This window comes from Petromyzon marinus, chromosome 8, assembly GCF_048934315.1.
Source record: "Petromyzon marinus isolate PM22_M1 ecotype Great Lakes invasive population chromosome 8, UKy_Petmar_22M1.pri1.0, whole genome shotgun sequence".
Lineage (NCBI taxonomy): Eukaryota > Metazoa > Chordata > Hyperoartia > Petromyzontiformes > Petromyzontidae > Petromyzon > Petromyzon marinus.
The window spans coordinates 9,901,586-9,921,736 of NC_133674.1; the positions used below are offsets into that span (position 1 = coordinate 9,901,586).

At 47.1% G+C, this 20,151-nt stretch overlaps 1 protein-coding gene across 2 annotated transcripts in view; it reads right to left on the reverse strand.

Moving 5' to 3' along the window:
• Positions 1–1,208: 1,208 nt before the first annotated feature.
• LOC116940219 (caspase-3-like) overlaps positions 1,209–20,151 on the reverse strand; it is a 101,793-nt gene continuing 82,850 nt past the window's right edge. For both annotated transcript variants that reach the window (XM_076065647.1, XM_032949687.2), the window contains exons 4-7: positions 19,528–19,656; positions 8,016–8,191; positions 6,957–7,095; positions 1,209–5,143 (exon numbers count right to left, since the gene is read on the reverse strand). In XM_076065647.1, coding sequence (XP_075921762.1) covers positions 4,908–5,143; positions 6,957–7,095; positions 8,016–8,191; positions 19,528–19,656 — 680 coding nt within the window. In that variant the 3' untranslated portion in view covers positions 1,209–4,907. The remainder of the gene's footprint in view (positions 5,144–6,956; positions 7,096–8,015; positions 8,192–19,527; positions 19,657–20,151) is intronic.

Below are 20,151 nucleotides of genomic sequence, written 5' to 3' on the forward strand. Positions count from 1 at the left end.
AGGAGGGGGTCGAGAAGGGTGGGGGGGGGGGTCGAGAAGGGGGGGTCGAGAAGGGTGGGGAGGGGTCGAGAAGGGTGGGGGGGGGGGTCGAGAAGGGTGGGGGGGGGGTCGAGAAGGGTGGGGAGGTCGAGAAGGGTGGTGGGGGGTCGAGAAGGGTGGGGGGGGGTCGAGAAGGGTGGGGGGGGTCGAGAAGGGTGGGGGGGGGTCGAGAAGGGTGGGGGGGGTCGAGAAGGGTGGGGGAGGGGGTCGAGAAGGGTGGGGGGGTCGAGAAGGGTGGGGGGGGGTCGAGATGGGTGGAGGGGGGGGTCGAGAAGGGTGGGGGGGGTCGAGAAAGGTGGGGGGGGGGTCGAGAAGGGTGGGGGGGGTCGAGAAGGGTGGGGGGGGTCGAGAAGGGTGGGGGGGGGCCGAGAAGGGTGGGGGGGGGTCGAGAAGGGTGGGGGGGGGTCGAGAAGGGTGGGGGGGGGGGTCGAGAAGGGTGGGGGGGGTCGAGATGGGTGGGGGGGGGGTCGAGAAGGGTGGGGGGGGGTCGAGATGGGTGGGGTCGAGATGGGTGGGGGGGGGGTCGAGAAGGGTGGGGGGGTCGAGAAGGGTGGGGGGGTCGAGAAGGGTGGAGGGGGGGGTCGAGAAAGGTGGGGGGGGGTCGAGAAGGGTGGGGGGGGGTCGAGAAGGGTGGGGGGGGGGTCGAGAAAGGTGGGGGGGGGTCGAGAAGGGTGGGGGGGGGTCGAGAAGGGTGGGGGGGGGGGTCGAGATGGGTGGGGGGGGGTCGAGAAGGGTGGGGGGGGTCGAGAAGGGTGGGGGGGTCGAGATGGGTGGAGGGGGGGGTCGAGAAGGGTGGGGGGGGGTCGAGAAGGGTGGGGGGGGGGGAGACGGCGGGGAGGAATGGCGGATTGGAGGTTTCGGAGTCGGTGTGCCACAACAATGGGCCTCATATCGGACGTCCGCGTAGTAACTCAGTCCTTCTACACGTTCATATATTTATATGTTTTAGTGATTTGCTGAACATTTCTCTATACTCTCGTATCAGTTCTTGTACTATTTTTGTTTGTTTCTTTATTGATGTAACTCGATGAGCCGCCCCAAATCGACGTCTGTGAAAAAGCTTCCGTAGCTCATTGCATTCCTCCTGGAGTCTAAAACAAAGATTCTGATGACATCAACAACGAGGCATCAATAATGAGGTCTTTCTGAAAAAACGCGGGGACCACCGGTTCAGATGTATTTTGTGTTTATTTAAAGAGGATTAACAATTACAAAACAACGTACATCACTTCACCAATGCCAAGTAACATTCTCAAATGCTGTACCCATGATGTAGACAATCGGTCATCACCACGCTGCCCATCACGATATCTGCGTTATCGCACAGCCCATACCTGAACATCACGCGTAATATTTATTATCTACGCACACATATTAACATTACAATGTTTTGATTTAAAGCTTTCGTGACTGCAGTAATTCATATTCTTAGCTCTTTCGGTAAAGTCACGTTGAAGGGAAACAATAAAATAATAAAATATATATAAAACAATACAAATTCTCACGACGTTTCGACCATAACACAAACGGTCGTCATCATGATGACCGTTTGTGTTATGATTATGATGACGTTGTAAACATGATGACCGTTTGTGTTATGATTATGATGACGTTGTAAACATGATGACCGTTTGTGTTATGATTATGATGACGTTGTAAACATGATGACCGTTTGTGTTATGATTATGATGACGTTGTAAACATGATGACCGTTTGTGTTATGATTATGATGACGACCGTTTGTGTTATGGTCGAAACGGCGTGAGAATTTTTATTGTTTTATATATATTTTATTATTTTATTGTTTCCCTTCAACGTGACTTTACCGAAAGAGCTAAGAATATAATACTATTACAATGTTTTCTAAGTTATGTAGTTGAAAAGATTTTATGAAATTCATTATTTGTGATCCTCGGGTAAACATTTTTTTAAAAAATTTTGGCTGCCTCTATTACATTACCACCATGTAGCTCCAACTACACCCTCGTACCCTACTTTGCAGCTTTAGCATCTCCTTTTCACTCACATTTCCTAAAGTTACTGAAAACATGCGGCATCACTTCAACCCCAACCTTGAATATCCCCAAATGTGGAATGCTGGAACCCGAGTAATCACGCAATAGCATGTGTCTCAATCCTTGTGGGAAAGCCAGCAGTCCAGTGCAGTCTGAATTACTTTGCTTTATTTAGTTGGCTACATGGAACGTGGACATTAATTTAACCCGCAAAATATAAAAGTCGACAAGAGCGCGTTCACAATTATCAAGAGATATCTGTGAATTATGATCATATCTATGTGCCTTTTAAAAAGCCCTGCGGAGCAATGGATGCCCTTGCTGAAATATTATTAGGGGCCATCCATTTAGTACGTATGCAAAAATGTGTCAATACTTGACAACTCCAAAACTCCCTCTACGCACGCGTACTTTTTACATCCCCCCCACCTCCGTACGTACACTTGATACACCCACCCCACCGAATCCTATAGAACGGCCGATATTTAATCCACTCATTAAATATCGGCCTAGCTTTACACGCAGCTTTGTACAGTTATACTTTACCGTGTTATCCCATCCTGACTGGTTATTCAAAAACACGTCGATTATGATCGTAAACACACGAAACTCGGTGAACCAGTCTCTATATAAAGTGCGTCCACTGACCATCTGCTCTAACAGTAGCCCGATGTACAGACCTGTGTTAGTACTGAAGTCCGGACAGCAGCAGCAGCACGAACAGAGCACCACGGCAGCTAAAACCTTGAGCCAGCGGCAGTCTGCAGTGAGGCCAGATTGCAGTAAGTGTGATCATCATCCGTGGTGGGTCTGGCCGCCAGACGATGGCAGACTCACTGCTGAGCTGTGTGATAGCTCGCAGTCAGGGGTACGCTGGCACACAAGTGACACCTCTCCCACAGACCTACTTCTCCCGGTAGTACTTGTTGTCTGACAGCTGAAGAAACTGAACTGTGGCTCATTTGAAAGCCAACGTAGACAAATTATTACCGAGGATTTACCCCCCCCCCCCGTTTCCTATGCGTACGGACATTGTCAGTAGACCCCCCCATACGCAAGCGTACGCATTTGGGTTAACCATCCCCCCTCCATGCATACGTACTAAATGGATGGTCCTTTATCAGTGCCGTATTGCACAAGCGAAAAACTACACGGCGTGCAAACAAAACACAAACATACGTGCTGACCTATGGGGAATTCAGTTTAGAGTGTATGCGTTGCTCAATTGCAATGTTATTTTTTCCAGATGCAGTCCGAGGCCAGAATCGGATCAGAATCCGTATTCACCCTGGATGAATATGATGAAGCTCTTTTTCAAACACTGTATGCCCAGTAAGGGCGGGTCATGAAGTACCTGGACTGGTAACGATGAACTGAGAGACTGCAGAAGATACACGCGGCATCATGCCCCTGCAGCCCTTTGACTTTCATCCCTCGACTCAAAACACCAGCAGAGGCCTCGGGAATGGCTGAAACAGCCAATTGGGAACAACTGGGCGAGAACGTGGCGGACCCGCCTTGTTACTCTGTACACAGTGCCAGGGCGTGCGTGAGAAACAGCAGCAAGGGCTTCAAGCCACAAAGACATTTGTTATAATAATAGGGTTATTCCCCTTTTTTATGGCAACAAAACTGAAACCTTATTACAAGGACTCATGTCTGCATTAACCACAATACCTGCAGTCAAAATGCAAAAAAAAACATACTGTTTTAATATATGCGTTGTCCTTGAAACTGATTGGTCCACACCAAAGGGACGGCTTTCTTTTGAGCCTCGGTCCAATTGATGCTCGACCAGATGACACCAAAAGGCGTCCAAAATGACGCCAAAAGGCGTCCTTTTGGCGTCATCTGGTCGAGCACCAATGGGGTCGAGGCTCAAAAGAAAGCCGTCCCTTTGGTGTGGACAAATCAGTTTCAAGGACAACGCATATATTATCATCGTATGTTTTTTGTTTGTATTTTGACTGCAGGTATTGTGGTTAATGCAGACATGAATCCTCGTAAAAAGATTTCAGTTTTGTTGCCAGAAAAAAGGGGAATAACCCTATTATATTTTGGTACTGGCAAAGGAGGTCTAATGATGTAGACATTTGTCATGTTTGTCGAGGAGACTTCAAATGTCCAAGTCCTGCGGTATTTGCTTGAATATGACTTTTAAAATCACGTTCCGCGCAAGCAGTGCACGGCGTTCATTTATTTACTTGTGTATTTAATTTCTTCAGCAACGGCACTTTGCGGGTGACTTGTTCGTAAAAGCGTGGCGAGCTGTAAAGGAGCGGCCGCACTTGAAAACAAAAACGCCGTCTTAGCCGGGATAGCTTTGTGCAGATATTAAAGAGGCGAGTGTATTTGCTGTGAAGCTTCCCAACACAGGGAGTCGAGAATTAAAGCCGTTGTGAGGCTCCGCCATCTTCGAATCAGCTGCACAAAAAAAAATATTTCGATGGCAAAGAAACGTGCAACCAAATGCGCAAACAGCTGGCTTCACGTCGACGCATACCTTCGCTGCGTAAGACTGGCTGTCCTTGACACTAATCGTACTGAGAATAGCCCGCATCAGAGCCACACAGCGCCCTCTGGTGGTGCATACCAGCCCCGCGCACTCTTACAAGGTGAGAGCCCAGTGACCCCGGCGACATGCCGAAGGTAGTGGTGCGGTGTGTGCTGGTGAAAGTCAACTCCACTTTCGAATATTGAGGCCAGCGCTTGGAGAGGAATGCATGTTTAATGGGCAGCACGCCATTCTACAACTCGGAAGCCAGGATTTGAGATAGCGATGTCAACAGAGCAATATTTCAATATTGGCATGATTGCAGGGGGGAAAAGAATAACTGATTGAAACGCGTGCACCTACGCTCGCTTCAGCAGGTACAACTCCTTGGTGAGCATGGACACCGTGCACGGTATCTGCTTGCTGTTGTTGAGGTCAGCGTCGGTGGTGTTCGACGTGAACTCCGTGGCGACCCGCCGGTTGACTCGCGTGAGTATCTTGGTGAGCTCCATCCGCTGGCCATGCTCCTGCAGCTCGGAGCACAGCAGCTGGATGAAGCATGAACCGTTCGCCGGGTTACGCCAGGAGAAGTACCCTGCGGGGAGGGAGTCGCACGCTCTCGATATCAGAAACCCATGGGAGAAGTTTGCGGTGGGGGGGGGGGGGGGGGGGTGGGGGGGGGGGGCAATGTCCCGCCGCCCAAACTGGATACCTTCATTGATTTATTTTCAGAAGTTTACAATTCAGATTTTAAAAAATAATATATTATATGCACCCGCAATTCCTAATGTGAGGGTCAAAGCGAACCCCCCCCCCCCCCCCCCCCCAAATATAAAAGTCAAACTCCACCGGAAACCCGATTCACTCTTTAATCGCTCGCACCCAGTGACGGGCTAGGACTAAAACTAAATCGGCTCAGGACTATTTGTAAACACACCGGCCCTAATTCGGATATTGGGCATTTACTTATTCGAAATGGCTTGCGAGACGAACTGTATACTCGTACTCGTCCCTTGATTAGCAATGTGACGACGTTTCGGCGTGATTTTGCCGTGCTATCTCATTGGACCATTTGGGTTAGGTCCAAAAAACATAAATTGGCCGGTGAGGAAAAATGTTTGGGGCTTCCAAAGATTTTGAGAGCGTAAATAAGTAATGAAGAGTACACATTAGAGGTAATCAAATATTTAAATATATTTTTTTACTCTTATCGCATTTGAAATTTCCCCACACACACACTGGTTCTCCAGCCCTCAGAATGGACCGACCCACCAGGCATTTGCCCGGACTGCTGCCCTATGGCCAGTCTGGGCCATAGGACTGTTTGATACTGGCCGTTTAGCGTTTGAGGCCTTCAGGCCTGTGCTCGGCAACCGTGATTAAAGTATATATGTAAAAAAAAAACACATTTGAGAGTCAAGCTCAATGTTCAAGCGTCTCGCAGTCCAAACGCACGTGTCGCGATACGCGTCTGGCTGATTCTAGCTGTCAGTGGGAATTCCACATTCCCTTGATGGGGGGGGGCAGTCTATCCGAAAGGATGGTCATTGTTGGCTTGGCACAATATGGTCCACATTTTATTCACACAGGAGCGATGATGGGCCTTGTCAACCTCCATCAGGAAAACTGAACGACTTTATAACGGTGAGTTGAATGCTATATATATGCGGACATGCTCGGCTGCATTTGAAGCTATTTTTTGTGGTCAGCATCATTGCTGGCATTCTCTTGTGTAGTTATGAGAATGGTTCAAGTAATTCCAGGAGTTTTGCTCAGAAAAGAGAGTTTTAGTTCCAGGATCCTGGTATGCACATTTTGTCGCAGATGAGTGTGGAATCACCCGCCAGCGCTTGCCGTGGGTGATAAGCACATCATGCGGTCTGCGAGTTGTCATGGATAAGAGGAGTCATGTGGCACATTCGTCCTTTTAGCCGGAAGGTCATTTCGCGGTGAAGGAAACTTTTTGCGAATAGTATCGGAACTCTCTCATCTGCAACAGACAACAGCGCTACATCAGCGGCCCGCATGACAAGATTTTTCCGCTGTATTAGTCGTGCCGATTGATTGAGCCGAATTTGTCATGTTTTGGGCCTTTCGGTAAAGTCACGTAGATAGGTTCAAATAAATTAAAATAAAAACTACGACGTTTCGATCGCTAACACAAGCGGTCGTAGTTTTTTTTGTTATTTCATTTTCTTTGAACCAATCTACGTGACTTTACCGAAAGACCCAAAGAATATGAATTCCTGCAGTCACGAAAGCTTTAAGTGAAGACCGAATTTGTCAGTTACTACAACCTACCATTTAAGTTTGGAAACTTTTGTTGTTTTCTGGGAAACATCAAAGCATTCAGTGAACATGGATAAGATCTTGGCTGCGTGCTGAAAGCAAGGCACGCGGCTCGTCACCTGACACGGTGGCGAATGCGAACAGGAAGTCTGGCTGCATGAGATCGACAGTGGGCAGCAGAGAGGCTTCCTTCACATCCGGGTCTCCATCGCATTCAACCTTGTCCACACCTTTGTCCAGCAAGGTTCCACGGCAAGCCTGGGTGGAGAAACACAGCAACAGCGTCATCGGCATCATCGTCAGCATCGTCTACCTATTCTAGGAACGACTCGCCAAGTCCCGAGACTATTTCCAGGACCTGCTAGTCGTGCGGTATTTGACCAATTCCTCCTTAATTCGTTCACCGTGCCGCAGGAAAAACTCAGTGTGCATATGAGAGGCTGACACTCAAACCCAGAAAGGGCCATGAACTAACACGCTTTGCTGCCCTTCCCCCAGTCTCCCCACAGCTTAGAGGGTTGGGAGTTTCACAACTCTATATTTCATCCAACAACCTTCATATCCGGAATACTGGATTATAGGCTTGTTCCACCGAATACATATATTTCAACATCACTCAAATTATCCATCAGGACAGGTGATGGTGCGAGCGGTCGTAGTGATTGGCTCACAGGAGGTTTTGAGTTAAAATTATGTTGTAGAGTCAGCTCAGCCTATCCTTTGTCACGAGACAATAATATGGTTATCTTTTTTTTAAGCACCTACGATTAACACGGTTGGCTACTTAACGGCGCGAAAGAAGTTCAACATACATATACATGCATACATTGCGGGAAGTCATCAACGGTTTTCTTATGACGAGTCTGGTCCCCTGACACAGATGCCGTGTGCAGAACTCCCACCACTGTTTAAAGCAGGCAGTGACACTGTCATTGAGCTTGACTCGGTCAGGTGCTCTGATGCGACTCGCACCGCATGCTAAGCCCGCAAACACATGGCAACGCTACCCCACAGCACAAGCGCAACAAAAAAATAACTTACACTTTTGGCCGACCCCAGATTCCCGGGCCGACGACGTTGCTCTGGAATCCCCCACGGCTGTGCACGTTGGGGCAGCAGCAGCAGCAGCAGCACAGACGCACGGGTGGCGAGTTCAGGTGTTGGCCGAGCGGACGCACCTGTATGAAGACGAGTCGAGGCTTTCCAACCAGCGAGGGGCAGCTGCTGTCGGCGAAGGGCTTGACGATGTCGGAGAGGGGCAGCGGGCCGTCCGTGCCGTACACCACGCCGTCCTCGCCATGGCTCAGCACCACGCACACGAGGCAGGCGCAATTCTTGAGATTCTCCTGCGATACTGCGGGCGGGGGGGGGGGACACGTGTCTCTTCGTTGCCAACCGCGCCTCGTTTTACCAATGCCGCCGATGGTGTGCAACCTGCCTGGGTGGGAACTACGGTTCGATGGCGAGCATCACGGGCTGGCAATTGCAAGGCGACGAGTTAAAAGCTCATTCCATCGTTGCAGCATCAAACGTTTTTCGAGCAATATTGTGGGAAGCCAGGATTGGTTGTCCTGCACCAAGAATGGCCACTGTCGTTGGAATATGGCATTGTAGCTTTGGATGGGAATTCCGGGCAGGTTCCGGTCAGGGTTAGCTGCTGTATTTGCACTCCCTTGACTTTATCAGGCAGGGCGGTTAAAGTCCATCCCGTATGGCCCTGGTAGACTCATCCCGTTATCGTTATCCCTCTAGCACTTGGTGAGAAACCAACAGTGGACGTCCAAAGGGCATACTTGCCTTCGCTATACGAATGTGGAGTCTTCACCACGAGCTCATGGCTGCCAAAGGAGACGAGTGCTGCTCGATCACTTGCATCACCATGGATACAGTTGTTGTATATGTGGGTGTGTGAAAATTGATGAAAGATAATTAAAATTAAATGAAATTCGAAATTTGCATAATTAATCCAAAATTATGTTAATTCGTGTAATTATGCGTGTAACTATGCTAATTAGAGAGGTAACCGTATTAATTTATACGAGTGGGTGTGGTTGTGTTAATGATAGCCTTTATAATAATCAGGCCCCGCCTCGTTGACGAGGTGGGGTTTTCAATCAGGATAACGCAATCAATCGTGTGCAGTTACGCTAGTGTCAATTCGGCCTCGTTGTCTAACTTCGTATTATTGATCAGCTTAATACAGTGATTCTCGCTTTAACACTCCCCGAGTGTTCATTTTTTAGGTCCCAAGTTCATATCATTCGCTTTAAAGTTTAATGAGTGTGGATTGGTGTGTTTATAGTTTAGGTTCCCGAGTTCATATCTCGTCGCAGGATACAGATCTTATGCAAAAATTTCAGGAAAGAATCACACGACCACTTCTGTATTAATCAATTTATTTTCTAATTAAACCTTAACTATAATATGTATGTGAACTCTCAATCTCGGAACTTCAACACGGTATCCACACGGTATCAAGACAGTATCATCAACGACTGTACGATTTCACTTTGATAACACATGGACCCCGCATAAAGCGATTGCTGTTAGTGAGAGAGAGAGTCAGAACATGCAAATGCTATGTTACACAAAAGCTTATACATTATAATATGAACGATCATTATGCTTGAAATGGTCAGCACATTATCACAGGCGATTGATTAACATGCAACGGTATTCATATAAAAAGACAATCAAACAGTTATTATTTCCAAAGGCATAAATGTAACAACAGATCCACCGGACAGACTATAAGATTACCGAAATGGCTTAGTGTGAGGGTATGCGGCGGAACGTGTTATCTCACGGGAGATTAATTAATTCATTCGTGAATAAGATTGTATGATCAGAAAATCGGTTTAGCACGATTCCTCCCCGGGAGCGTAGCTCCGTGGCGAAGGTGCCAAGGGTTAATTCGTATTGTTGGATCGGTTGGTAACTTATGCGATTAGAAGTACAGTCCAAAACAAAATATTAAAGAGGGAAATTATGAATATACTTATAAATGTCAGACTGTTATCACACGATCGATGCTTCCACAGCCAGATGGTTCACGGACTTGAGTGTTCGCCTCTGGTTAAGGACCCATGTATGTTTGAGTGATATGAATTGTTTTGAATAGTCAGTGTTTGGAATTAATTCTTTGCGTTGCCATACGCTGAAGTTGGCATCGCTTGTAGAAGTAGCCTCGCTCCCTTTAGAGCGGTGAGGTGTGTGGGAGTTGTGCATCATACGTATCGGCGTTCCCTCCTCCACACAGCAGCCAGCCTCTGTCCACGGGGGAGAGTTGCTTGATCGCTCTCAGTTCTGCTCAGTGGACACCTCTCTCCACTGCTGGATGAGCTGCGCGATCACGCTCGTGCTGGTTCGCTGACAGCAGTTTCTCTCCGCTGTTGGATGAGCTGCATCGGCACGCTCCCTCTCTCTGGGTGGAGAACTCGAACGTGCTCGTTGCTGGTTTGCTGAAAGCAGGTTTTTCTCCACTGCTGGATGACTCAAGTCGCACGTGCTCTTGCTCTGGTTTGCAGAAGCTCTTGCTTGGTGCGTCGGTCGCTCTGCAGCTGGACTCAATGTAGAATCAGCAATACTCTGTCTTTCAGCTCTTGGAAATCACACTAGGTGACGCCTCACTACCCTGCGAGTCTTGCCAACGTCAGTGGGTAGCGACGGGGCCACTTTGGCTTCTGCTCGCCGCCCCCTGCTCTGCAGCTCGCCGGCTGGCGACCTGTTGCTCTCGTTCCCGATTGGAACGGCTCCTGAGCCGACCCACTGGTCGAACTCCCCGCGTTCCGACCTCCTCCGAGTCGAACTCCCCGAGTTCCGACCCCTCCGAGTCGAACTGTCTCCCGAGAGTCGACCCACTGGTCGAACTCTGGTGAGCCGACCCCCCCCCGGGTCGAACTCTGGTGAGCCGACCCACTCCTGTCGAACTCTTCCCCCCAGTTTCAATGCTCAGGATCCTCTTTTTATGCCCAAAAATCCCTTCACTTGGATCCTGCCCACAAGGCGGGGTTTCTTTCGATTTTTGCTGTGTCAGGATTTGTCCGTATGTATCTGTGTCCGTGTGTGTCCGTACGTGTGTCAGTGTGTGTCCGTACGTGTGTCAGTGTGTGTCCTTGTGCATCACCCACGGTATATTCCGTTGTCATACTCCTACCATAAAACCCACAAGTAAAACAATCAAATGTTAGAAATTGTCTCGAAGGCGCCTCTCTGTCTGGGTGCACAACCTGGAGGGAGGGGCGATATTCCCTCCGACTTTCACCGACGCACAAAGGAATGGTTAAAAAGTTTTAAGTTAACATTTCATTTAATCAGAGTTCCACAGTTATGATTCTGTATTAATCCAAGGTCTGGGTCAGCTTCCCGTTGTGGTCTTTGACTCGTGTTTCCCCAAGCGTATACACACTCCTACCCCGCGCTGCGGGGATACAAAGACGGCCGGGATCTCCCTTTCTCTCCTACCCTGGGTTTAACATCGCCCTTTGCTTACGTTGCAGTTTTGCTGTGCGCTTGCATTTCTTTCCCTCTCTACTCTTACTTTAACCCGGCTTATTATTTGCGTATGGGTGGATTAGAGCATTCATGTTGACTTAGGAAAACCTTATTGTTAGGCTTCGGGTCAAGTCGTATAGAAATTATAAAAATATGTAAATACATTTCATATTAAATTAATAGACGGGTGATGGTTACATTGACGTAGCTTGTGGCAGGGTTCAATTGAAGTGGGTGTGAAGATCAATAACTTTAGCCTACCCTGTCGTTAAATTCCGACTTTAAGTTACTTTAATAGTAATGCAGAACCAATTAGCTTTTTTGACTTAACTAGATCTAGGCTAACGCAACCTCCCAGTGACCCTGGCTTTGTGTTTACGTCAGCCCTTTTGCAATCTGCTGCGCTCTGCTCTCTATCTGCTCCCTCTGACCCTGGGAGGGCTCTGAACGTCAAAATCGTGTTAGTGGGTCAAGGTAAATATGACCTCCACATGCCATGCTGAGGCCTGGTTTGGTTTTTTTATTCATTATTAAAATTTAACAGAAACAATAGAAATAGGTATCTATATGTATTGAAAAATTACTTGTTAATATTAAGATGGAAAGGGGGGCATATACAACATCCGCCCTTTTAAAAATGATCGGGGGTCATTTGGCCACAGGTTATTTTTAAAATAAAGAATATATGCACTTTTCCATAATGAATCATCAATATTACTCAAGTAATTTTTCCTTACAACGCGCGCACGTCACAACTTATGATTACATTTGAAATAAGAAAAGAAATACTAAAAGGAAGGTAAAACAAGGGGAAATTGTTTTACTGGCTACATGTTATAGGAGATGTCGTTATTCCATGTACACACGTTCAATACTGTCCGCAATCGGAATACATTTTCGGGTTTGACCAGTGGGAAATTCAACAAAAATGCCAGCTGTCTGGTCTGGGAGTCCCCATGTATGGGTGTGGCTGTACCCATTTTAAAGGCAATTTGTACCTGTGTTGTACTGATTGTTTCCAGGGATGCTGATGGTAGCACATTTTTTTTTTAGTGTTGGAGTTACCAGATATGAAGGAATTTGTCCTTGGAGAAGATCACTGATGCTGCCGCTGGTGCAATGCAACAAGTCTTTGGATCAACCATTGAATTGGCTGTCGAGTATTTTCTTCTTCGTACAGATCTTGGATTGCGAAACCCAATTCTTGGATTGTTAAGTTAACCATGGCGGAGTGCAGGTTAACGAGAACCATGGTGTCTCTCTGTCTTTCTCATGTTACCTCTCTGCCACCTTTGTACCAAGTCATTGATAACCTGACTGACTCTTTTAGTCACGAGTGTATCATATCTCTCATGGCCAGGTATCTTAGAGTTACCTATGACCCTTCCATGCAACATCATCATATCATCGTCCTGGCTCATCGTCGTGATGGCTTTGACCAAATGAACACGGCTCACTGGTTCGTATCGGTAATTTCTTTTATCACTCCCTTTTCATGTGAGATTGTGTGGCGTGAAGTTATGCTGTGCGTAACCAGGATCAACATAAACCACGAGTTTCCGTGCTCGACTGTTGGGGTCATTTGCATTCTCCGCAGCCCTGTGCACATCTGCTGCTTCTGGGAGTCGATTTGACTCTGGGCCACGACTCCCTTCTGCGCTACGATTCGATTCCGTGCCACGATTCGATTCTGGGTCACGATTCGATTCCGTGCTTTTGAGTGTGCTGTGTTTCAACACAATTCCCGATCCGTCACGGATATTCTTCTCCTCCGCTTCAACACTCTGATCTTCATCCCTCCTTAGTGTGCCCGAGCACAATTTAACATCCAAAGGCTGATGTCTGCATTCATCTGCCTCTTCCACAGTACACTCACGCACTTCCGCGACACAAGGGGTGGCATTTATATTTACCAGACAATCAGGTTTTTCTTCCCCTCCCTGCGGTTGGTTATCATCTCCTGTAGGATCACACTTTAATGCAGTTATGTTTCCCTGCTCGATAGGTGTGCCATTTACGGGAGCAACACTTGCGCTCTCCACCACATCATAACTGGTACACGACGCATTTATTTTTTCCCAATCATTGGGACCCTCCTGGTTTACCTTGTCAACAGCAGCCTGATTAATTTTTTTAACGGGTCCATGATTTCCCTGCAGCTCCACGGACACCGCTCTCACTGAAAGCTCCCTCTCGACCAATGTGATTGATTCATCACGTGCCCGTGTCATTTTTTGTGTCTCAGCCAAGCTCACGCCTGTCTCCCTATTCCTCATGCCTCTGCTCTCTCCTGGTAAAACTGGTGGGGGAATCGATCGGAAGTGGGCCGATTGTGTTTGATCCCTCGTGTGTCGTGGCATTGGGACCCGGCATGATTCTGCTCTTGGTCTACACACACCGCGATTCTCGCAAATATGCGTCCCTGCACGCTGCGATCGCTCCCAGCCTGCGGGCCATTGCCTCGCTGGTGGTGTCGTGTTTCTGCTCACGCGATTTTTATTTCCCTCTGAAACACTGGTTACATCATCCCTCTCCCTGGGTGTCGTAGAACTATTATCTTTAGCTCTGTACAGCCAAGCTCTGTGCGCCTTATCCTCTATATGGTGTAAGGAGGCTGTTTCTGGATTCAAAACCATTCCCACAATTTCTGTAATCTCTGGACTCAAAGACCCGAAAAAACATAACTTTGAACCTTTTGTCACCTTCGTGATACTGATCCACATCACCCGCGTAGTACGCTCTTTTAAACCGTAGGAGGTAATCTCGCGGATCCTCGTCTGCGCACTGGGTCATAGATTTTGCAGCATTAAATCCCTCAGACCATGTTAAATATTCTCCAAACTTCCGGCTCACTGCCAGGCTCAGCTTTTTGAAATCGTTCCGAACCTTGTATGAAAGCGACTTTACCCATGGTATAGACTGCTCGTGCAAGCTTCGTCTCAGTAAACTGGCTTTCTCATTCGTTTTCCTCAAACCCCTGATCACTGCTTCTGCTTCTACCGTTGCGATGTGAGCGTGTATGTCTCTGTTACTATCGTGTGGATCAAAGTAGGGAATTCTGACGAGAGCCTTGTCCATCAATTTCAGAGTTTTACTACTGAATGAGTATTCGGACAGTTGATCATCGTCAGAGGCGTCTGTTCCTGAGGAGTGCTCACTCGAGCTGTCACCATCACGGTGGCGCTGCTTAACATAACTTTTGTAGTGCCTCTTGCACCTGTAACGTGAGTCAACTTTGCTCGGTGACTCCTGCTTATCCCATGGCTCATGCTTGTGTGATGTGCGTCTTTCTGGAAAGTAATCTCTGCCATAGGTTCCACGTCGGTCGTGCTTGCGCGGAATGTGTCTACCAAATGAGCTGTCTCTGTCATGTCGCTCGTCTTGCCCCAGCTCCGCCCTTTTTTGCTCGATCAGTACAGAATATCCTGCTGACTTAGTGTTAATATTTTTTTCCTCTCTACCCTCGAAGTTGTCAGTCCTATGTTTTCCTGTTTTCATCCGTATCTCTCCCTCCCCTCTCTCGAGTCGCGAGGGGGAATCTCTGTCAAAACCACTTTGATTGGTAGCTACACCTCCTGTGTGACCTGTCTCTGGTTTACGTCCGCGTGGCTCGGAGTGTGGTAAACTGTTACTCCCGTATGTGTTATGTGTATCAACATCTGGGGGTTTCGCTGGTGCAGTTAGTGCTGACTCTTTCTCTCTCACGAGGGTGTGCAGACGCTCTATCTCCTCTATTAGGGACAGTTTCTCCTTTCTTTCCCTTTCAAATTTTACCTCATTCCATAATCTTTCTCTGTCTGTCTGTGTGAGGAGATATGAGTCTAACCTTACTATTTCTGCAATTTTTACATCACGTTCGGCTTTGTTACATGTCATCACGTCCTTAAGTAGTTTACTCCTATGTGCCTTAACATCTTCTATATGTCTCCCCTCCCATACGTCTCTCTGCTCTGTCTGCTATCTAGCAGTCCGTCCAGTACGTTTTAACACAAATTCACGATATTGTTTTTCCATAGATTCCATCTCCTCCTAAGAGGTCCCCTCTATATCGGTGTTATGCGTTGGGGTGTCAAACTCAGAATGTTGCGGGTCATGCCGTTCTCTATTATGTAGTGTAGTTAATAGACTTAAGAGTGTATCTTAATTCTAACATATCATGTGCAGCGTGAGTTACTCTGGAATTCCACTTCAGAGCACATATAAAAAAAAAACATTTGTATCACCGGACGTGTTAGTTCGACTTGCGCAAATAATCTTACTCCAAATGTCTTTGTCCTACACTGCTACTCTGGTATTTCCTTCAGAGTGCGTTTTTGTTTGTTTTACACCATTTACAGTCACAGGGCAATGTTAGTTCACAAAACCTTGATTAATACAACAGTGATTCGTTCCTTAATTTAAGCATAAACTGTCTGCGAGAGATCCCGGATACGAGCCCCCAATTTGTTGTATATGTGGGTGTGTGAAAATTGATGAAAAATAATTAAAATTAAATGAAATTCGAAATTTGCATAATTAATCCAAAATTATGTTAATTCGTGTAATTATGCGTGTAACTATGCTAATTAGAGAGGTAACCGTATTAATTTATACGAGTGGGTGTGGTTGTGTTAATGATAGCCTTTATAATAATCAGGCCCCGCCTCGTTGACGAGGTGGGGTTATCAATCAGGATAACGCAATCAATCGTGTGCAGTTACGCTAGTGTCAATTCGGCCTCGTTGTCTAACTTCGTATTATTGATCAGCTTAATACAGTGATTCTCGCTTTAACACTCCCCGAGTGTTCATTTTTTAGGTCCCAAGTTCATATCATTCGCTTTAAAGTTTAATGAGTGTGGATTGGTGTGTTTATAGTTTAGGTTCCCGAGTTCATATCTCGTCGCAGGATACAGATCTTATGCAAAAATTTCAGGAAAGAATCACACGACCACTTCTGTATTAATCAATTTATTTTCTAATTAAACCTTAACTATAATATGTATGTGAACTCTCAATCTCGGAACTTCAACACGGTATCCACACGGTATCAAGACAGTATCATCAACGACTGTACGATTTCACTTTGATAACACATGGACCCCGCATAAAGCGATTGCTGTTAGTGAGAGAGAGAGTCAGAACATGCAAATGCTATGTTACACAAAAGCTTATACATTATAATATGAACGATCATTATGCTTGAAATGGTCAGCACATTATCACAGGCGATTGATTAACATGCAACGGTATTCATATAAAAAGACAATCAAACAGTTATTATTTCCAAAGGCATAAATGTAACAACAGATCCACCGGACAGACTATAAGATTACCGAAATGGCTTAGTGTGAGGGTATGCGGCGGAACGTGTTATCTCACGGGATATTAATTAATTAATTCGTGAATAAGATTGTATGATCAGAAAATCGGTTTAGCACGATTCCTCCCCGGGAGCGTAGCTCCGTGGCGAAGGTGCCAAGGGTTAATTCGTATTGTTGGATCGGTTGGTAACTTATGCGATTAGAAGTACAGTCCAAAACAAAATATTAAAGAGGGAAATTATGAATATACTTATAAATGTTAGACTGTTATCACACGATCGATGCTTCCACAGCCAGATGGTTCACGGACTTGAGTGTTCGCCTCTGGTTAAGGACCCATGTATGTTTGAGTGATATGAATTGTTTTGAATAGTCAGTGTTTGGAATTAATTCTTTGCGTTGCCATACGCTGAAGTTGGCATCGCTTGTAGAAGTAGCCTCGCTCCCTTTAGAGCGGTGAGGTGTGTGGGAGTTGTGCATCATACGTATCGGCGTTCCCTCCTCCACACAGCAGCCAGCCTCTGTCCACGGGGGAGAGTTGCTTGATCGCTCTCAGTTCTGCTCAGTGGACACCTCTCTCCACTGCTGGATGAGCTGCGCGATCACGCTCGTGCTGGTTCGCTGACAGCAGTTTCTCTCCGCTGTTGGATGAGCTGCATCGGCACGCTCCCTCTCTCTGGGTGGAGAACTCGAACGTGCTCGTTGCTGGTTTGCTGAAAGCAGGTTTTTCTCCACTGCTGGATGACTCAAGTCGCACGTGCTCTTGCTCTGGTTTGCAGAAGCTCTTGCTTGGTGCGTCGGTCGCTCTGCAGCTGGACTCAATGTAGAATCAGCAATACTCTGTCTTTCAGCTCTTGGAAATCACACTAGGTGACGCCTCACTACCCTGCGAGTCTTGCCAACGTCAGTGGGTAGCGACGGGGCCACTTTGGCTTCTGCTCGCCGCCCCCTGCTCTGCAGCTCGCCGGCTGGCGACCTGTTGCTCTCGTTCCCGATTAGAACTGCTCCTGAGCCGACCCACTGGTCGAACTCCCCGCGTCCCGACCTCCTCCGATTCGAACTCCCCGAGTTCCGACCCCTCCGAGTCGAACTGTCTCCTGAGAGTCGACCCACTGGTCGAACTCTGGTGAACCGACCCCCCCCCGGGTCGAACTCTGGTGAGCCGACCCACTCCTGTCGAACTCTTCCCCCCAGTTTCAATGCTCAGGATCCTCTTTTTATGCCCAAAAATCCCTTCACTTGGATCCTGCCCACAAGGCGGGGTTTCTTTCGATTTTTGCTGTGTCAGGATTTGTCCGTATGTATCTGTGTCCGTGTGTGTCCGTACGTGTGTCAGTGTGTGTCCGTACGTGTGTCAGTGTGTGTCCTTGTGCATCACCCACGGTATATTCCGTTGTCATACTCCTACCATAAAACCCACAAGTAAAACAATCAAATGTTATAAATTGTCTCGAAGGCGCCTCTCTGTCTGGGTGCACAACCTGGAGGGAGGGGCGATATTCCCTCCGACTTTCACCGACGCACAAAGGAATGGTTAAAAAGTTTTAAGTTAACATTTCATTTCATCAGAGTTCCACAGTTATGATTCTGTATTAATCCAAGGTCTGGGTCAGCTTCCCGTTGTGGTCTTTGACTCGTGTTTCCCCAAGCGTATACACACTCCTACCCCGCGCTGCGGGGATACAAAGACGGCCGGGATCTCCCTTTCTCTCCTACCCTGGGTTTAACATCGCCCTTTGCTTACGTTGCAGTTTTGCTGTGCGCTTGCATTTCTTTCCCTCTCTACTCTTACTTTAACCCGGCTTATTATTTGCATATGGGTGGATTAGAGCATTCATGTTGACTTAGGAAAACCTTATTGTTAGGCTTCGGGTCAAGTCGTATAGAAATTATTCAAATATGTAAATACATTTCATATTAAATTAATAGACGGGTGATGGTTACATTGACGTAGCTTGTGGCAGGGTTCAATTGAAGTGGGTGTGAAGATCAATAACTTTAGCCTACCCTGTCGTTAAATTCCGACTTTAAGTTACTTTAATAGTAATGCAGAACCAATTAGCTTTTTTTACTTAACTAGATCTAGGCTAACGCAAACTCCCAGTGACCCTGGCTTTGTGTTTACGTCAGCCCTTTTGCAATCCTCTGCGCTCTGCTCTCTATCTGCTCCCTCTGACCCTGGGAGGGCTCTGAACGTCAAAATCGTGTTAGTGGGTCAAGGTAAATATGACCTCCACATGCCATGCTGAGGCCTGGTTTGGTGTTTTTATTCATTATTTAAATTTAAAAGAAACAATAGAAATAGGTATCTATATGTATTGAAAAATTACTTGTTAATATTAAGATGGAAAGGGGGGCATATACAACACAGTCTAACTTAAAAAACTGTAATCTACATAATTTCACATAGCCTCAACTCTTCACGGGAAAAAAGCATTAGATAATAAAACAAATATCTCGAAAAGTTCGGTAACACAATGGGTGCAAATGACTTACTAACACCTCACCCGTGTCTCTGTTAGAGTTCAAGGGCTACCTCATGAGTTGAAAGTCGTGTAAAGTGATGGCTAGAATGGTTCGGGATGCGGAACTCCTGGCAGTTCGTTGTCCTTCCCGCACACCTCCGATTAAGCGCGGTCCAACATACGTACACACGTGCACCATAGGGGAAGTCGTACAAGCGGAGGAGCCACCGGTAGCCAATGCCACCACAGTGGGAGAGGAGTAGCTGCTGCTCAATGCTCTAAACGGCCACCTCGGCACTCCGCAGTGCCATGCCCTCCCGATACAATCTCTACATGCGGCCTCGTGTGTGGCCCGGGTTAACGTTCTGGAGCAAGAGGGCAAAAACACACAACGGCTTAATAGGGGTGACGCCAATGCAATTTGAATACCTTCTTTCAAAAAAGTTCTCATCTCTTCACACGTAAGGTCTTTTCTGTATTTCACATCGAAGCCCAAACTGTCGAAGCATTCGGAGAGCCGACTCACGTCCATCTGCGTACCGTTCCGTTTCGCCATCCCTTGGGTCACGTGGGTCGGGCGGAAGGATTTACGGATGGGGCATTAGCACAGCTTTCACAAAACGGATGCAACGCTGCATTTCCACCACATTAAAGACAAAAATCTGTCAAGCCAGACTTATTTGCATTCCACACAATCGGTCTAAGCACAGATTTATCACACGATTACATTTGTTGTCTTGCGGAGTGACTGGCTCCCTCCAAAGTAATGTGGATTTTTTCACCACTGGCTCAGCTCCACCAACAGGGGTGGGCATCGCCGCATATTTGCGCAGGAAGATGCTGCAAAGTGCATCCAGTCAATGCCATTTAAGTCACGTCACGTGGTAAAAAGGCATGTTACACCAAAAAATAGTTTGTTGAATTTCAAGCGAATGTAATCTTGTTTAACACGTAGGCTTTCACGACCAAATCTGGCTGTCGCCTGATGAAGCTAGTTGTAATTACTGGAAAAACGTCGTACTCAGATTGTAAATGTTGTGGCTTTGCTCTCTA